Source organism: Rana temporaria, chromosome 9, assembly GCF_905171775.1.
Source record: "Rana temporaria chromosome 9, aRanTem1.1, whole genome shotgun sequence".
NCBI classification, from domain to species: domain Eukaryota; kingdom Metazoa; phylum Chordata; class Amphibia; order Anura; family Ranidae; genus Rana; species Rana temporaria.
The window spans coordinates 57,929,703-57,944,541 of NC_053497.1; the positions used below are offsets into that span (position 1 = coordinate 57,929,703).

General features: G+C 44.9%; 1 protein-coding gene across 3 annotated transcripts in view; it reads right to left on the reverse strand.

Moving 5' to 3' along the window:
- Positions 1 to 13,540, reverse strand: part of DMPK (DM1 protein kinase) — a 69,485-nt gene extending 55,945 nt beyond the window's left edge. For 2 of the 3 annotated variants that reach the window (XM_040323565.1, XM_040323566.1), the window contains exons 1-2: positions 13,367 to 13,539; positions 12,904 to 13,114 (exon numbers count right to left, since the gene is read on the reverse strand). In XM_040323565.1, the coding sequence (XP_040179499.1) occupies positions 12,904 to 13,036 (133 nt within the window). In that variant the 5' untranslated portion in view covers positions 13,037 to 13,114; positions 13,367 to 13,539. Of the gene's footprint in view, positions 1 to 12,903; positions 13,115 to 13,366 lie in introns of all 3 variants that reach the window. The other variant, XM_040323564.1, reaches the window with a different exon arrangement.
- Positions 13,541 to 14,839: the final 1,299 nt, after the last annotated feature.

Below are 14,839 nucleotides of genomic sequence, written 5' to 3' on the forward strand. Positions count from 1 at the left end.
TAACGTCGAAACCAATGACGTCCTTGCGACGTCATTTGGAGCAATGCACGCTGGGTAAATTTGCGGACGGCACATGCGCTGTTCGATCGGCGCGGGGACGCGCCTGATTTAAATAGTACACGCCCCCTAGCCGCAGAATTTGAATTCCGCCGGGGGATTTACGATACGCCGCCACAACTTTATGAATAAAGCACTTGCTTCAAAAAATAGCGGCGGCATAACGTAAATCAGATAGGTCACGCAGATCTAAAGATCCGCTAACCTATCTGAATCTAGCCCTCTGTCTTTTCTTTATACATTTACCTCAATAACATAAGCCATCAGGATTAAACAAGAAAAGGAGATATAGAATGGGGAGGGTTTAGTTTAGCATGACCAACAGACAAAGAGGGGAAATGTGGGAAAGGACAGGGTAAATGATAGGTGGGAACAGTGTAGGAAGAAGTGAAGGGTTGATGACAGAGAGGGGGCTGCCTTGTGTCACATGGGGTAAGAAAGGTATGAGGGTACACAATTGAGAACAAAGACTGAGCATGTCTTATGACTCTAGGAAGTCAAAAGGGATTTAAATCCACATGTGTTAGATATTCCATCCCAACTATGTATGTAGATAGGGCTCTAGACGATCATTATCACTTGCTAGTAAGCTATTCTTGTTCATGCGGTCAGTCAACAAGGGAGTCAAAAAAAGATGTCACAAATGGAACAACATTAGGCCCTGAACCTAAAAGGAAAAATGGTACCTACACTATATTACCAAAAGTATTGTGACACCTGCCTTTACACGCACATAAACTTTATTGGCATCCCAGCCTTAGTCCGTAGGGTTCAATATTGAGTTGGCCCACACTTTGCATAACAGCTTCAACTCTTCTGGGAAGGCTGTCCACAATGTTTAGGAGTCTGTCTATGGGAATGTTTGACCATTCTTCCAGAACTGCATTTCTAAGGTCAGGCACTGATGTTGGATGAGAGGGCCTGGCTCACAGTCTGCTCTCCAATTCATCCCAAAGGTGTTCTATTGGGTTGTGTAGGCCAGTCAAGTCCCTAATCCCCAAACTTAGTCATTCATGTCTTTATGGACCTTGCTTTGTGCACTGGTCCAAATCATTTTGTGGAGGGGGGATTATGGTGTGGAGTTGCTTTTCAGGGCTTGGGCTTGGCCCCTTAGTTCCAGTGAAGGGAACTCTTAAGACATCAGTATATCAAGAAATTTTGGACAATTTCATGCTACCAACTTTGTGGGAACAGTTTGGGGTTGGCCCTTTCTGTTCCAACATGACTGCGCACCAGTGCACAAAGCAAGGTCCATAAAGACATGGATGAGTGAATTTGGGATGAAGGAACTTGACTGGCCTACACAGAGTCCTGACCCCAACCCAATAGAAAACCTTTAGGATGAATTAGAGCAGAGACTGCAAGGCAGGCCTTCTTGTCCAATACAGTGCTTGACCTCACAAATGCACTTCTAGAAGAATGGTCAAACATTCCTACAGACACACTCGTAAACCTTGTGGACAGCCTTCTCAGAAGAATTGAAGCTGTTGTAGCTGTAAAGAGTGGGCCAACTCAATATTGAACCCTACGGACTAAGACTGGGATGACATTAAAGTTCATGTGCGTGTAAAGGCAGGTGTCCCAATACTTTTGGTAATATAGTGTATATAGCGTGTATATATTTGCAGTTGTGTATGTATAATGAGGGGAGGGAGAACATCTCCAAGACAAAAGGATTTAATTTAGAGATATACTCAAATCATAATAAATCCAACTTAGTTGAGAAAAATAAAATTTTTAAATTTAACTCGAACAAGAGGAGCCCCCGGAATCCGAGGGTCTCAAACTGCAGCCTGCAGCACTGCCTGCCTGCCCGAAGGCAGTATCAGTATTCCTTCTTACGTCCAACTTGTAGAATTTTGTAAACGTGTGGACAGAAGACCAGGTTGCCGCCTTGCAAACTTGAGCCATAGAGATCTGGTGGTGTTTTGCCCAGGAGGCGCCCATGGCTCTAGTAGAATGAGCCTTTAATGATACTGGAGGAGGCAACCCTTTCAAGCCGTAGGCCTGAGTGATTAATTGCTTAATCCACCTAGAAATGGTGGACTTTGCAGCTGCCTGCCCCTTCTTGGGCCCATCCGGTAGAATGAACAGCACATCTGTCTTCCGGATCTTCTTTGTAGCTTTAAGATAGGCCTTCATGGCCCTGACAATATCCAAGGTATGCAGCAACCCTTCCTTTCTGGAAGTAGGTTTAGGGAAGAAGGATGGTAATACCAAATCCTGGTTCAAATGAAAACTGGATATGACCTTCGGAAGGAAGGAAGGATGAGGGCGGAGAACGACCCTGTCCTTATGAAAAACCAGATATGGTTCCTTACAGGATAAGGCTGCCAGCTCCGAAACTCTTCTTGCGGAAACTATGGCAACCAAAAATACTAACTTCCTTGTCAGTAGAACCAAAGGAATATCAGCCAACGGCTCAAACGGTTGTTTCTGTAAACTTGACAGAACAAGATTTAAATCCCACGGACAAAGCGGGGATTTAACTGGAGGTCTAATACGTAAGACCCCTTGAAGGAAGGTCTTAACCAGCGAGTGGGTGGCCAGCGGCCGCTGAAACCACACTGACAGAGCAGAAATCTGTCCTTTGATTGTGCTTAATGCCAATCCTTTATCCACTCCTAGCTGGAGAAAACTTAATACTCTATCGATGGTAAATTTGCGAGAAAGCCATCGCTTGGACTCACACCAGCCTACATAGGCCTTCCAGACCCTGTAATAAATCACCCTAGAGACCGGTTTCCTGGCTCTGATTAGGGTAGAGATTACTTTCTGAGACAGACCTCTACCCCTGAGAATCAGGGATTCAGCTTCCAGGCCGTCAAATTTAGATGCCGTAAGGCAGGGTGGAGGATCGGACCTTGTGATAGCAGGTCTGGCCGTAGAGGAAGAGTCCAAGGGTCTCCCACTACCATCCTTAAGATTAGTGAGTACCATGCCCTTCTGGGCCATGCTGGAGCTACCAGGATGACTGGTATGTGCTCCACCCGGATCCTGCGCAGCAGGCGGGGTAGTAACTGGAGCGGGGGAAACGCATAAAGAAGTTTGAACTGATGCCAAGGGCAAACCAACGCATCGGTTCCGCAGGCCATCGGATCCCTTGAGCGGGACATGAACCTGTCTAGTTTCTTGTTGAGTCTCGATGCCATGATATCCACGTCCGGCACTCCCCATCTTTGGCAGAGTGCTTGAAAGACTAGTGGATGCAGAGACCATTCCCCCGGCCATAGAGTCTGGCGGCTTAAGAAGTCCGCCTGAAAGTTGTCCACTCCTGGAATGAATATTGCCGATATGCAGGGCACATGAGCCTCTGCCCATAGAAGAATCAAGCTCACCTCTCTCTGAGCGGCTTGACTCCTGGTTCCCCCTTGGTGATTTATGTGTGCCACGGCCGTGGCATTGTCTGATTGAATTCTCACCGGGAACCCCTGCAATTTTGACGTCCAAGCCCTGAGGGCTAGTCGAGCAGCTCTGAGCTCCAAGATGTTGATGGGCAACTGCTTCTCTGGCTTTGCCCAAGTACCTTGGTGAGTGCAACCATCCAAAATTGCTCCCCAGCCCGTCAGGCTGGCGTCTGTGGTCACTATCTTCCAAGCCACTGGGCTGAAAGACCTCCCCTTCAGTAGATTCTGAGGGTCTAACCACCAACACAGACTTTGTCGGACTCTTGATGAGAGCGGCAACGGGATATCCAAGGCCTGTGGCCTTCTGCTCCATGCTGACAGGATGGCTGCCTGTAGGATGCGAGTGTGGCTCTGGGCGTATGGTACCGCCTCGAATGTGGCCACCATCTTGCCTAGTAACCTCATACATAGGCGAATAGTCGGTTCTTTCTTGCTTAGAACCAGTAGGATTAATTCCTTGATGGCTTTTACCTTCCTCAGAGGTAGGAACACTCCTTGTTGTTCTGTGTCTAATCTCATGCCGAGATATTCCAACTGCTTTGTGGGCTGGAAAGCTGACTTTTCTCGATTTAGGACCCAGCCGAACCTCTCGAGGTATTGGACCGTGAGGGCCACTGCTCGCTCCAAGCCGGGAGACGAGTGATCTATGACTAGGAGGTCGTCCAGGTATGCTAGGATCGTGACCCCTTGGATCCTTAGTTTGGCTAGGATTGGAGCTAGGACCTTCGTGAACACCCGGGGGGCCGTAGCCAACCCGAAGGGAAGCGCCACGAATTGGAAGTGACGCGAAGCCACCATGAAGCGTAGATATCTTTGATGTGGCTGATAAATTGGAACATGAAGGTAGGCATCCTTTATGTCTATGGACGCCATGAAGTCGTCCTTCTGGAGTGTGGCAGCTGCTGACCGCACGGATTCCATCCGAAATGAGCGGATCTTTAGATATGCATTTACCATCTTTAGGTCCAAAATTGGCCTGACATCTCCATTGGATTTTGGGATGATGAATAGGTTGGAGTAGAAACCCAGCCCCTGTTCCAGGACTGGTACCTCTACTATTACTTCCTGGGAAAGTAGATGATCTAATGCCGATCTTAATGCGGCTCCCTTTTCCGGATCGTTTGGAATCCTCGACTTCTGGAAATGAGGAGGAGGAAACCTTAGGAAATCTAATTTGTAGCCTGTGGCCACGGAAGACCGTACCCACTCGTCGGGAATGCTGGCTTCCCAAATCTCTGAAAAGAGTCGCAGCCTTCCCCCCACCTTCGTGGGTGGGGGCGCCCCTTCATAAGGTTGGCTTGGGGGCTGGTTTTGCTGGTTTGCGAAACCACTGCCTTTTGCCTCTAACAGCCTGTCCTTGTGATCTGCTGTTGAAGCCGAAGTTTGCTTTTGCAGGAGGCCGTCGATACTGCTTGGCATTAGAGGGCCCCTGCCCAGGGGAATACTGTCGTTTAAACGCAGGTCCCTGAACCTTCTTCTTAGTTGGCAAGAGAGTACTCTTGCTGTTTGAAATGGTCTGAATGTATTTATCTAGGTCTTCTCCGAAGAGTCGTCCTCCATGGAAGGGGAACCCTACCAGGAGCTTCTTGCATGGGGGCTCAGCCTCCCAGCTTTTTAACCATAAGAGTCTTCTCATATGGATAAGGGATAACGATAAACGTGACGCTTGCTGGATAGAATCCTTGATTGCGTCTACCGTAAAACATATGGCCTTAGGGACATCCGAAAATTTTTCTGCCTGCTGGGCCGGAATAAGTTTAAGCATCTGCTTAAATTGATCCGATAATGCTTGAGCGACCCCAATCGCAGCCACAGCTGGCTGTACTACTGCCCCTGCAGTAGTGAAGGAGTTCTTAAGTAGTGCTTCCAAGCGCTTATCAACTGGATCCTTGAACACCTGTATGTTTTCTACAGGGCATGTTAACGATCTGTTAACACATGAGATGGCTGCGTCCACTGCAGGAGTAGCCCATCTTTTGGAAAAATTTTCTTCCATAGGATATAGGACAGAGAACCTTTTAGGTGGTAAGAAGATCTTATCTGGCTTGTTCCAATCTTGGAACAAAATTCCCTCTAATAGAGGATGGATCGGAAACACAGCATTGCTTTGAGGCGCCCTCAGTGAGCCCAAAGCTGAAACCGTCGATACCTGGAGATCTGGTACTGGCAAGTTGAATGTCCTATGGACCAAGTCCGACAATCCTTGAATCCACCAGCTCTCCCTCAGGGAGACTGCCCCAGACTCCTCTGTATCCGGGTCTTCGATCCCTGAACCTACTTGGTCCGTGTCCAAGAGGTCGTCCAATTCCCCTGAGGAAAGGACCTCCTCTTCTGAGGGTCCGCGCTCGGGCGACGGAGATCTATTCCGCTTACTGCCCCGCATAGCTGCGGATATCATTTTTCCCATGCTTTTCTGCATCTCTTTTAAAGAGGTGAGTAATACCTCCTCCGTGACCATCTTAGGGTTGGACTGACCCGCGTCAGCTCCAGCCCCAGATCCCGATGGCCCCAAGGCTCCCTGTAGGGAAAACAGCGGCATACCATGGTACAATACCGAGGTACACCTGCTACCTATTGGTATTTGGAACTATAAAAGTTAATTGTCCAAACACCTGTTTGGGGGATAAAAAAATGCTTCCTCTCCCCTAGATGACTTTTTTTTTTTTTTTTTTTTTCGTTTTTGTTTCAAATCCAGGAAAGAAAAAACATTCTGTCCCCCTGAGTAGTATTGCAAAGAAAAACTATGAGATGGAAAAGAAACAGCCTATTTCTAGGCTTGACAAAACAGTCCTCTGAAGACTGCAATATCCTTTCTGGCCACTGTGTGTCCTCGGCGCCCCGTGCTGCCGCTCTGGTCTTTCTCCTCAGTTCCAAAGTATTGATGGAACAAACAAGGAAGGGCCGCCCCTTCCTTTAAGCCACTGACCCGCCCTTCCCCCCCAGCAACCTCAAACAGGAAATGCCCCTCCCGACAGGGGGAGGGGGGGGGGATTTTGGGAGGAAGGGACCTCTCTGTTCCAGCAAACTGCAGCCTGCAGCCTGGAACCATGAGGAGGTCAGCGTTTTGCCTGCTTGCAGGCTCTGAGGAGGAAGACTGAATGGAGCATCGCCTGGAGGCCTGCAGGTAAGCAAAGCTCTCTGACACACACATATATTTTTATATAACACAGGCCCCACTCAATGCTTTTCCAACACTACAAGGGAGGTCACATCTTATAGGGAATAATACATAGTAGACATAACTGTATAGAAATGGGGATCTATGACATTTAATTCGCTCCACTGTGTAGCATATTGCTATATGGTACATGTTTGGCAAATGTTGGATCCAGATTGACAACTATTAGTTTCCTTCAGTGAGAATACTAGACAGGAAGTTAAGTTGTGTGACGAATAAAAATGCTTCCCAGTAAACACCTTTTAATTTTAGATATATTCTGTCCAATGTCCTAAAACATTATTTGTGGATATTCACCCACAAATATCAATATACACTCTTATGCCACCTACACACGGTCGGAATTTCCGACAACAAATGTTCGATATGAGCTTTTGGTCGACCGTGTGTATGCTCCATCGGACATTTGCTGTCAGAATTTCCGACAACAAATGTTTGAGAGCTGGTTCTCAATTTTTCCGACAACAAAAGTTCTTATATGAAATTCTGATTGTCTGTAGCCAATTCCAACGCACAAAAATCCTACGCATGCTTGGAATCAATTCGATGCATGCTCGAAATCATTGAACTTAATTTTTCTCGGCTTGTCGTAGTGTTGTACGTGACCGCGTTCTTGACGTTCGGAATTTCCGACTACATTTGTGTTACCGTGTGTATGCAACACAAGTTTGAGCCAACATATCGTCATAAAAAAAATCTACGGTTTTGTTGTTGGAATGTCCGATCGTGTGTACACGGCATTATACTTGATTCAGCTCAGAATTTGTATTTAGTCGTCCTTTCCATGACAGAATTGCATGATTCGCATTGTATTAATATTTTTGGCATACCAGAGTGCAACCTATTGTTTTACAATATCAGCCATACAATACAATATCAGCCATGGAAAAAGAACTGACTGCCATGCCTTTCAATAGGCTCGCTAATGTTAGAATACATCGGCACCTGATATCGCAGCCTTCAGTCCAAATAGATTATGAAATGATGACATACATTCATATAGACGTTATCAATATATCTTTCATATTGCCAACTTTCATCATTTACTGGCCCTTTATTCTTAGAAGGGGGGAAACACTTGCGCCTGGGTCAATGATTACAACATGACAGGGGTTGTGAGGGGAAACAAGGAAAGAGCACTGGGTGTGGGGACAGAGGTATGAGCACTCAGTCCAGGGGGAGCAGTGTAAGACCTCTTCCTTATATGGCCTCTGTCAGTCTGTGCTCTTACAGTCTCCACATATGGTTAATGTAATAGTGTTACCTCCCACCCCGTCTAGGGAATTAACTCATTCCCTCTCCCTAAGAGACACAGTCGGCATGGTCACCTCTACTTCATCATAATCTTGGAATGAGGAGCAGTCATTCTACACGTGCCTCAGAGAGGTCCTAAAGTACAGAACCCGACCCTACTTAAAGAGGCCTGATCTTGGGGAAAAAAATTGGATCAGAGGAAAATTGAGCGCTTGCCCATAGCAACTAATGTGGCCTCATTAAAGAAAAGGGTTATTTTTGGTTATTGTAGGCAACAGATTCCATTTTGATGTGATTTTAATAAATCAGTCCCAAAAAATGAACAACTACTACTACAACACAGTCATATGTAATTCAGAGAATCTGACATATTACATACATTTTATGGAGAGTGTGAAGATGCACAAGGTGCCATTTATGCCAGATATGGGTCAAATGGGCGCTGAGACCCCTCTCACTGTCATGTAGGCCTGACTTTGGCTCACGTCTATCTAGATATTGATCAATACACAGGACACGATGTGTTATTATTTGACAAGTAATTGCATGGAGTGGCCCAAAAATTGGTCACACACAAAGGCCATTTGGTGACTGTCCATCACTTGTGCTACCTGCCACAGACCCACAATTACTGTTAGCAGCCTGGTGTTGAGACAGCATTGGAACCTTATGATCATTTAAATATAAACTATTTAAATATGATGTCTGGACTGGCAGCTTCTCCATGCCAATGGACTTCCACAGTCTCCTTGGTTCGTAACTGAGGAAATCTGAGACCTGAGCACCACACCAAAGTTTAATTGTCCAGACACTGATTTATTCCAAGGTACGATAAAAACATTATCACAAAGCCACTGTGTTTCAGGGTTCGAAGAACATCTCTTAAATTATGGCTTAAAATTGAAGGTAATTTTTACTAAACTGATGCAAAATATGCTGTTTTTTTTTTACCAAGCTGCTAAAAAGCAGTGTTGGTCAGCAGCCGCGGTTAGAGCAGTTCTAATTAGCTGCTGGTGGACTCTGCTTGATAAAAAAAAAAGTATATTTTGTGTCAGTCCAGTAAATTTTTAATTTGATTTCAAGGCCCGACTAAGGTTTTATCTGACCCCCAAAACACATTGGCTTTGTGACAAGGCTTTTATCTTACCTTGGAATAAATCTATATCTTGATTATTAAACTTTGGTGTGGTGCTTTAATCTCAGATTCCCCAAGCACCCTAGCGCAGTGGTTCTCAACCTGGGGGTCGGGCCCCCTCGGGGGTCAAATGATGATTTGCCAGGGGTCACCAAATCCTGGACTGTTCCTGAAGGCTGCACTGTTCTCCCAGGAAGAGAGATGATAAGAAAAAGGGAGAAAAAGGAAAAAAATAGAGAGCAAGAAAGACAGAGGGAAAGATGGGGGGGGAAAAACAAGGAATTAGGATAGAGAGAGATGAAAGGGAAAGAAAGAAGAACAAATAGAAAAGAGTGGTACATCCTAAAATGTACCATAAGGGGTTTTAATACTGTACGAATGGAAATCACTCAGGGAGGGCTAAATGCCTGCGGGTTAGGGGCGCAAATTACTTGTCTTGCCTTGGGTGCTTTTAACCCACGCTATGAAAATAATTTTACTGTTAGGGGTCACCACAACTTGGGAAATTTTATCAAGGGGTCACAGCACTAGAGGGTTGAGAACCACTGCCCTAGTGGGACACTTTCTCCTCCAAAATAGCCACACAAACTGTTATACCATACTCCCCATGGTATCTGCCATGGATAGTTTACACTAGGGTAGGTATATTTCCCACAAGGTCATTTTGCTAAAAAATCCATGCCATGCAGTATCCCAGCTACAAGGTGGATGTACCACCATTGGCTCATGTCCCACACTTTAGCAAACAATGAATTGTGTCACTACCAAGCTGATGCCAAGAATATTTTCTCTTATCTTGCTGTGTAGCCCTAGAAGAAGGGCATTAGGTGGAAGGTAGAGGTGCAGCCATGCATTTTGTGGCCTCTGCCATACAACTGGAAAGAACTCCCAAGAGGCATTTGGCACCAAGTTAAAGCCTTGGGCTTAATGTACACGGGATGTTTTTACAACCTCTCCTGAACGGTTTAACTTGAAAGATAGTAACCTTCAAAACGTCAGTTTTGCCACGTTTACAGGCGTTTTGCCTCATTTGCGTTTAAAAAAAAAAAGTTTTATTTATTTTTATATAGCCAAAAATGAAAAACTCCTGTAAACGAAACGCAGCTAAACGCATTGTTTTGTGTTCCAAAAATGCCTCTAACTCAACTGCCTAGAAACGACTGTAAACTACCCTGTGTACATGGACAGATAAGATAACATAGAGGAGAGTTGAGGGGCAGTTGAAAAAAAACTCAGTGTACATGAGACTGAAAAGTTCTTCCCAACTGTGCCATCATTGATAAAGCGCCCAGCTTTCATATGGCTCCTGGCATGGAATAAATGCCAGGGCAGGTCTTATAACTTAATTTTGCAATATTTGTGCTGATAAATCTGATTATGACCACGTTGTGGGATGAATGAGGCCCCTTTGGTTTGTTATACTTCATGCAACAGCCAGACATGTAATTCTAATTACAGGGCGTTATGCAGCAGACAAAGGCACTCCCTGCCTTATCAACCAACCCAGCCAGTCAGACTAGTGTGTGTAAACATATATATATGCATATAGATCATACAGAATACATTAACTGAGAACAAGAATAGGAGAGAACACGAGATAGAAAGGTGCAAGTATAAAAACACCGGGCCAGATTCACAAAGAGATACGATGGTCCTATCTATGCGCCTGATTCATAGAATCAGATACGCATAGATAGGGCTAGATCCGACAGTGTTACACTGTGTTACACTGTCGGATCTTTTTTTCAATTTAAAAATGGCGCCTGGGGCGTTCCCGCTGATTTACGATAAATAATATGTAAATCAGCGAGATACGCAAATTCACGAACGTACGCGGACCCGTCGCAGTGTTCTTACGTCGTTTCCGTAGCGGTTTTCCGTTGTATACTTACCCCTTCTTTTATCAGGCGCAGCCAATGTTAAGTATAGCCGGCGTTCCCGCGTCGAATTTGAATTTTCCTACGTCGTTTGCGTACGCCGATTCACGAACACGCGCGTCGCAAGTCCCGCTCAAGGTGCAACCACTGACGTCCTAGTGACGTCAGTGGGAGCAATGCACGCCGGGAACTTCCCCAAAAATCCTTTGTATCCAGATGATTTTGGGCTCATCGGAAAAATAATTAAAAATACAAGATTTTGATGTATTCAGAAGAAACAATTGACTTTTACAAAAATGGTAACGTGTGGCTATATTTAGTCTTACTGCAGCAAATCTACGAAAGTCAGTCTTTGATTGGTAGTTGCTGTCTAGTTACTGCTCGTTGCACTACATTTGTTTTTCTCTTTTACTTTGTATGTAGAATTACAGAAACAAAATGTGACCAAATGACAGGCATACCAGCTTGGCATGATGGCTTTGGTACACATATGGTACGGTCACAGGATCACACAAAGGAGCATTATTAAGTAGTCACATAAAACAAAGAAGTCTCTTTACTTTACACTGTGGTTTCTAAACTTAATTTCATGCAGTTATGCAATATGATGAAACTTTATCAAGATAACAAATATTAGTTTATTGTAGAGATTCCCAACCTTTGTCGGCTTCAGAACCACTAAGGGCCAGATTCTCGTAGATCCGCGTATCTACGAGCGTATGCCATTAACACTACGCCGCTGCAACTTACTGGAGCAAGTGCCGTATTCTCCAAGCACTTGCTCCGTAATTTGCGGCGGCGTAGTCTAAATGGCCCGGTGTATCCCCGCGTAAATCAAAGGGGGCGGCTTGTATTTAAATCAAGAGTGCCCCCGTGGCGAACAAACTGCGCATGCGCCGGCCTTAAATGTAGGCCACTGCGCATGCTCCGTAGTACGCCGCAAATACATTGGTTGCGACGTGAATGTAATTAACGCACAGCCCTATTCGCGACGAGTTACGTAAACGACGGAAAAACCTGACGCTGTCCCGACGGCCATACTTAGCGGCATACGGCGGACCGACGTAATGTTACCGCTCATATAGCAGGGGTAACCTAATGCCGCATACACACCATCACTTTATGTGATGAAAAAAAACAACATTTTCTGTGAAGTAAAAAAAGACATTTTTGAAACTTCAATTTTCAAAGACGATTTTTTTCGTTTTTCTCACAATCTTCTAGCAAAGCGAGGTTACGTTCACCACGTTTTTCCATTGAAGCTAGCTTCATAACTAGCTTCTGGGCATGCGCGGGTGTAAAAACGTCGTTTTAAACAACGTTTTTTGCTACACATGGTCAATTTCTGTGAGGTAAAATACGACGTTTTGAAAAACGACACATAAAATTGAAGCATGCTTCAATTTTTTGTTTTTGTTTTTCACAAGACATAAAACGACGTTTCCCCCCACACACGGTCATTTAAAGTGACGTTTTTAAAAACGTCTTTTTTTTTCATCACATAAAGTGATGGTGTGTACACGGCATAACGCTTACGGAAACGACGACGAGGCGGCGCAAAATCGTTCGGGAATCGGCGTATCGGCTCATTTGCATAGTCAAATGAGAAATCAACGTAAACGCCACCTAGCGGCCAGCGTAGAATTACATCTAAGATCCGACGGTGTAAGTGACTTACACCTGTCGGATCTACGCCGTATCTATGCGTAAATGATTCTAGGAATCAGACGCATAGATACCCAGGGGCCAAAAACAGAGATACGACGGTGTATCAGTAAATACGCCGTCGTATCTCTTTTGAGAATCTGGCCCTAAGTAATTTAGTCAATGTGCAAAAAAAACGAATGGAATTAGCTCCTTATAGGCAAACTCTGCTTGGTAGAAATGCATATTGGTGAAAGTAGTCAGATAAACAGGCTGAAGGGTTGTAGAGGGGCCGCTGGAGCCACATGTGGTACCCAAGCCATAAGTTTCATGAAAACGACAGACACTCACCCCAGTGCAGAAAATCCGCAATGTACGTCTCCTGCGCCAGTGGAGAGGTGGCCAATTCATGGCATACACAGATGACCAGGTCCAGTAGAGCATCCAGATTTAGAAGTGCTGGCATTAGGATTGTATGCTCCATCCTTGGTTACCGAGATTCAATGGGAAGGCCACCCGTCCATGTCACATTTGCCGAGGGATCATTGTGCGCCCATCAAGTCTGTATGTTACAAATCACACTCAGTCCATGGGTATCAAATGATACTTTTGCTAAAAGTTATTACTAATCATTGTCTAATAGTTTCTGCCTATCAATAACTACAACTAGATATTAAGAATGTGTCCAAATTGTAAATTATATTTTTAAATACATGCCCGTGTTAATGAATGCTCATGGAACCTGTCACACCATTCTAGCTAGCTCTAATGAAGAATTTAAAATATGACAAAGGACTGGCAACAGATACTTCACCTCTTTTCTGTTTTCTCTGTATCGTCGCTTGACGTGACTCTCTCCCACTTTATCCCTTTACTAGGTAATCCTCATTGTCAGCTTCTCTCTCCCTATCCTCTAAATTCTGTTTTCTGTTCCACCCTTTTTCTCCCTCCTTCCTGTCACTATCCAACCCCCCTTCTGCACCTCCCTTGTCTCTTTAACTCCTACAAGCTTGAACTACTTACTTCGTTTTCACTAAGCCAACTAATTCACTTTGCTGCGGGTTTCTGTTATGTCCAATCAGGTTTTTCCAGTGATATCCATCCCCGACAACTCCTATTTATTTCTGCAGCCTTCTCGTTTTCCTCCCTGCCCTTCTCATTCTCTTCGTCCTCTTTTCTAATCACTTGTTCCTTCTGATAAAGACTGCAAACCTTCTCTCCTCATCCAGTTCTGCTCTGCAGTCTCCCTTAGACCCCTTTCACACTGAAGCGTTTTTTACAGCGTTAAAAATAGCGCTATTAAAACGCTCATAAAACGCTCTCCATGCATCTCAATGGACCCTTTCAGTCCTGCAAGCAGCATCTTTGGAGCAGCTTTTGGGCGCTGAAAAAAACACTCCAAAAATGCCCCTCTCCATTGAAAGCGCTGTAAAAACGTCTTATGCCACGTACACATGACCGTTTTTCGGGTTGTAAAAAATTACGTTTTTTTTAATGTCATTAACCACTTCCGGACCGCCGCATGTACATATACGTCGGCAGAATGGCACGGACAGGCACATTGGCGTACCTGTACGTCCCTGCCTAGACGTGGGACCCCCCCGGTACATGCGGCGGTTCCCGTGGCTGTCCGAGCGATCCGGGACGAGGGCACGGCTATTCGTTTCTAGCCGCCCCTCGCGATCGCTCCCCGGAGCTTAAGAATGGGGAGAGCCGTATGTAAACACGGCTTCCCCGTGCTTCACTGTGGCGGCTGCATCGATCGAGTGATCCCTTTTATAGGGAGACTCGATCGATGACGTCAGACCTACAGCCACACCCCCCTACAGTTGTAAACACACACTAGGTGAACCCTAACTCCTACAGCGCCCCCTGTGGTTAACTCCCAAACTGCAACTGTCATTTTCACAATAAACAATGCAATTTAAATGCATTTTTTGCTGTTAAAATGACAATGGTCCCAAAAATGTGTCAAAATTGTCCGAAGTGTCCGCCATAATGTCGCAGTCACGAAAAAAATCGCTGATCGCCGCCATTCGTAGTAAAAAAAATAAAAATAATAAAACTATCCCCTATTTTGTAAACGCTATAAATTTTGCGCAAACCAATCGATAAACGCTTATTGCGTTTTTTTTAACCAAAAATAGGTAGAAGAATACGTATCGGCCTAAACTGTAGATTTTTTTTTTTTATATATATATGTTTTTGGGGGAAAATTTATTATAGCAAAAAGGAAAAAATATTGCATTTTTTTCAAAATTGTCGCTCTATTTTTGTTTATAGCGCA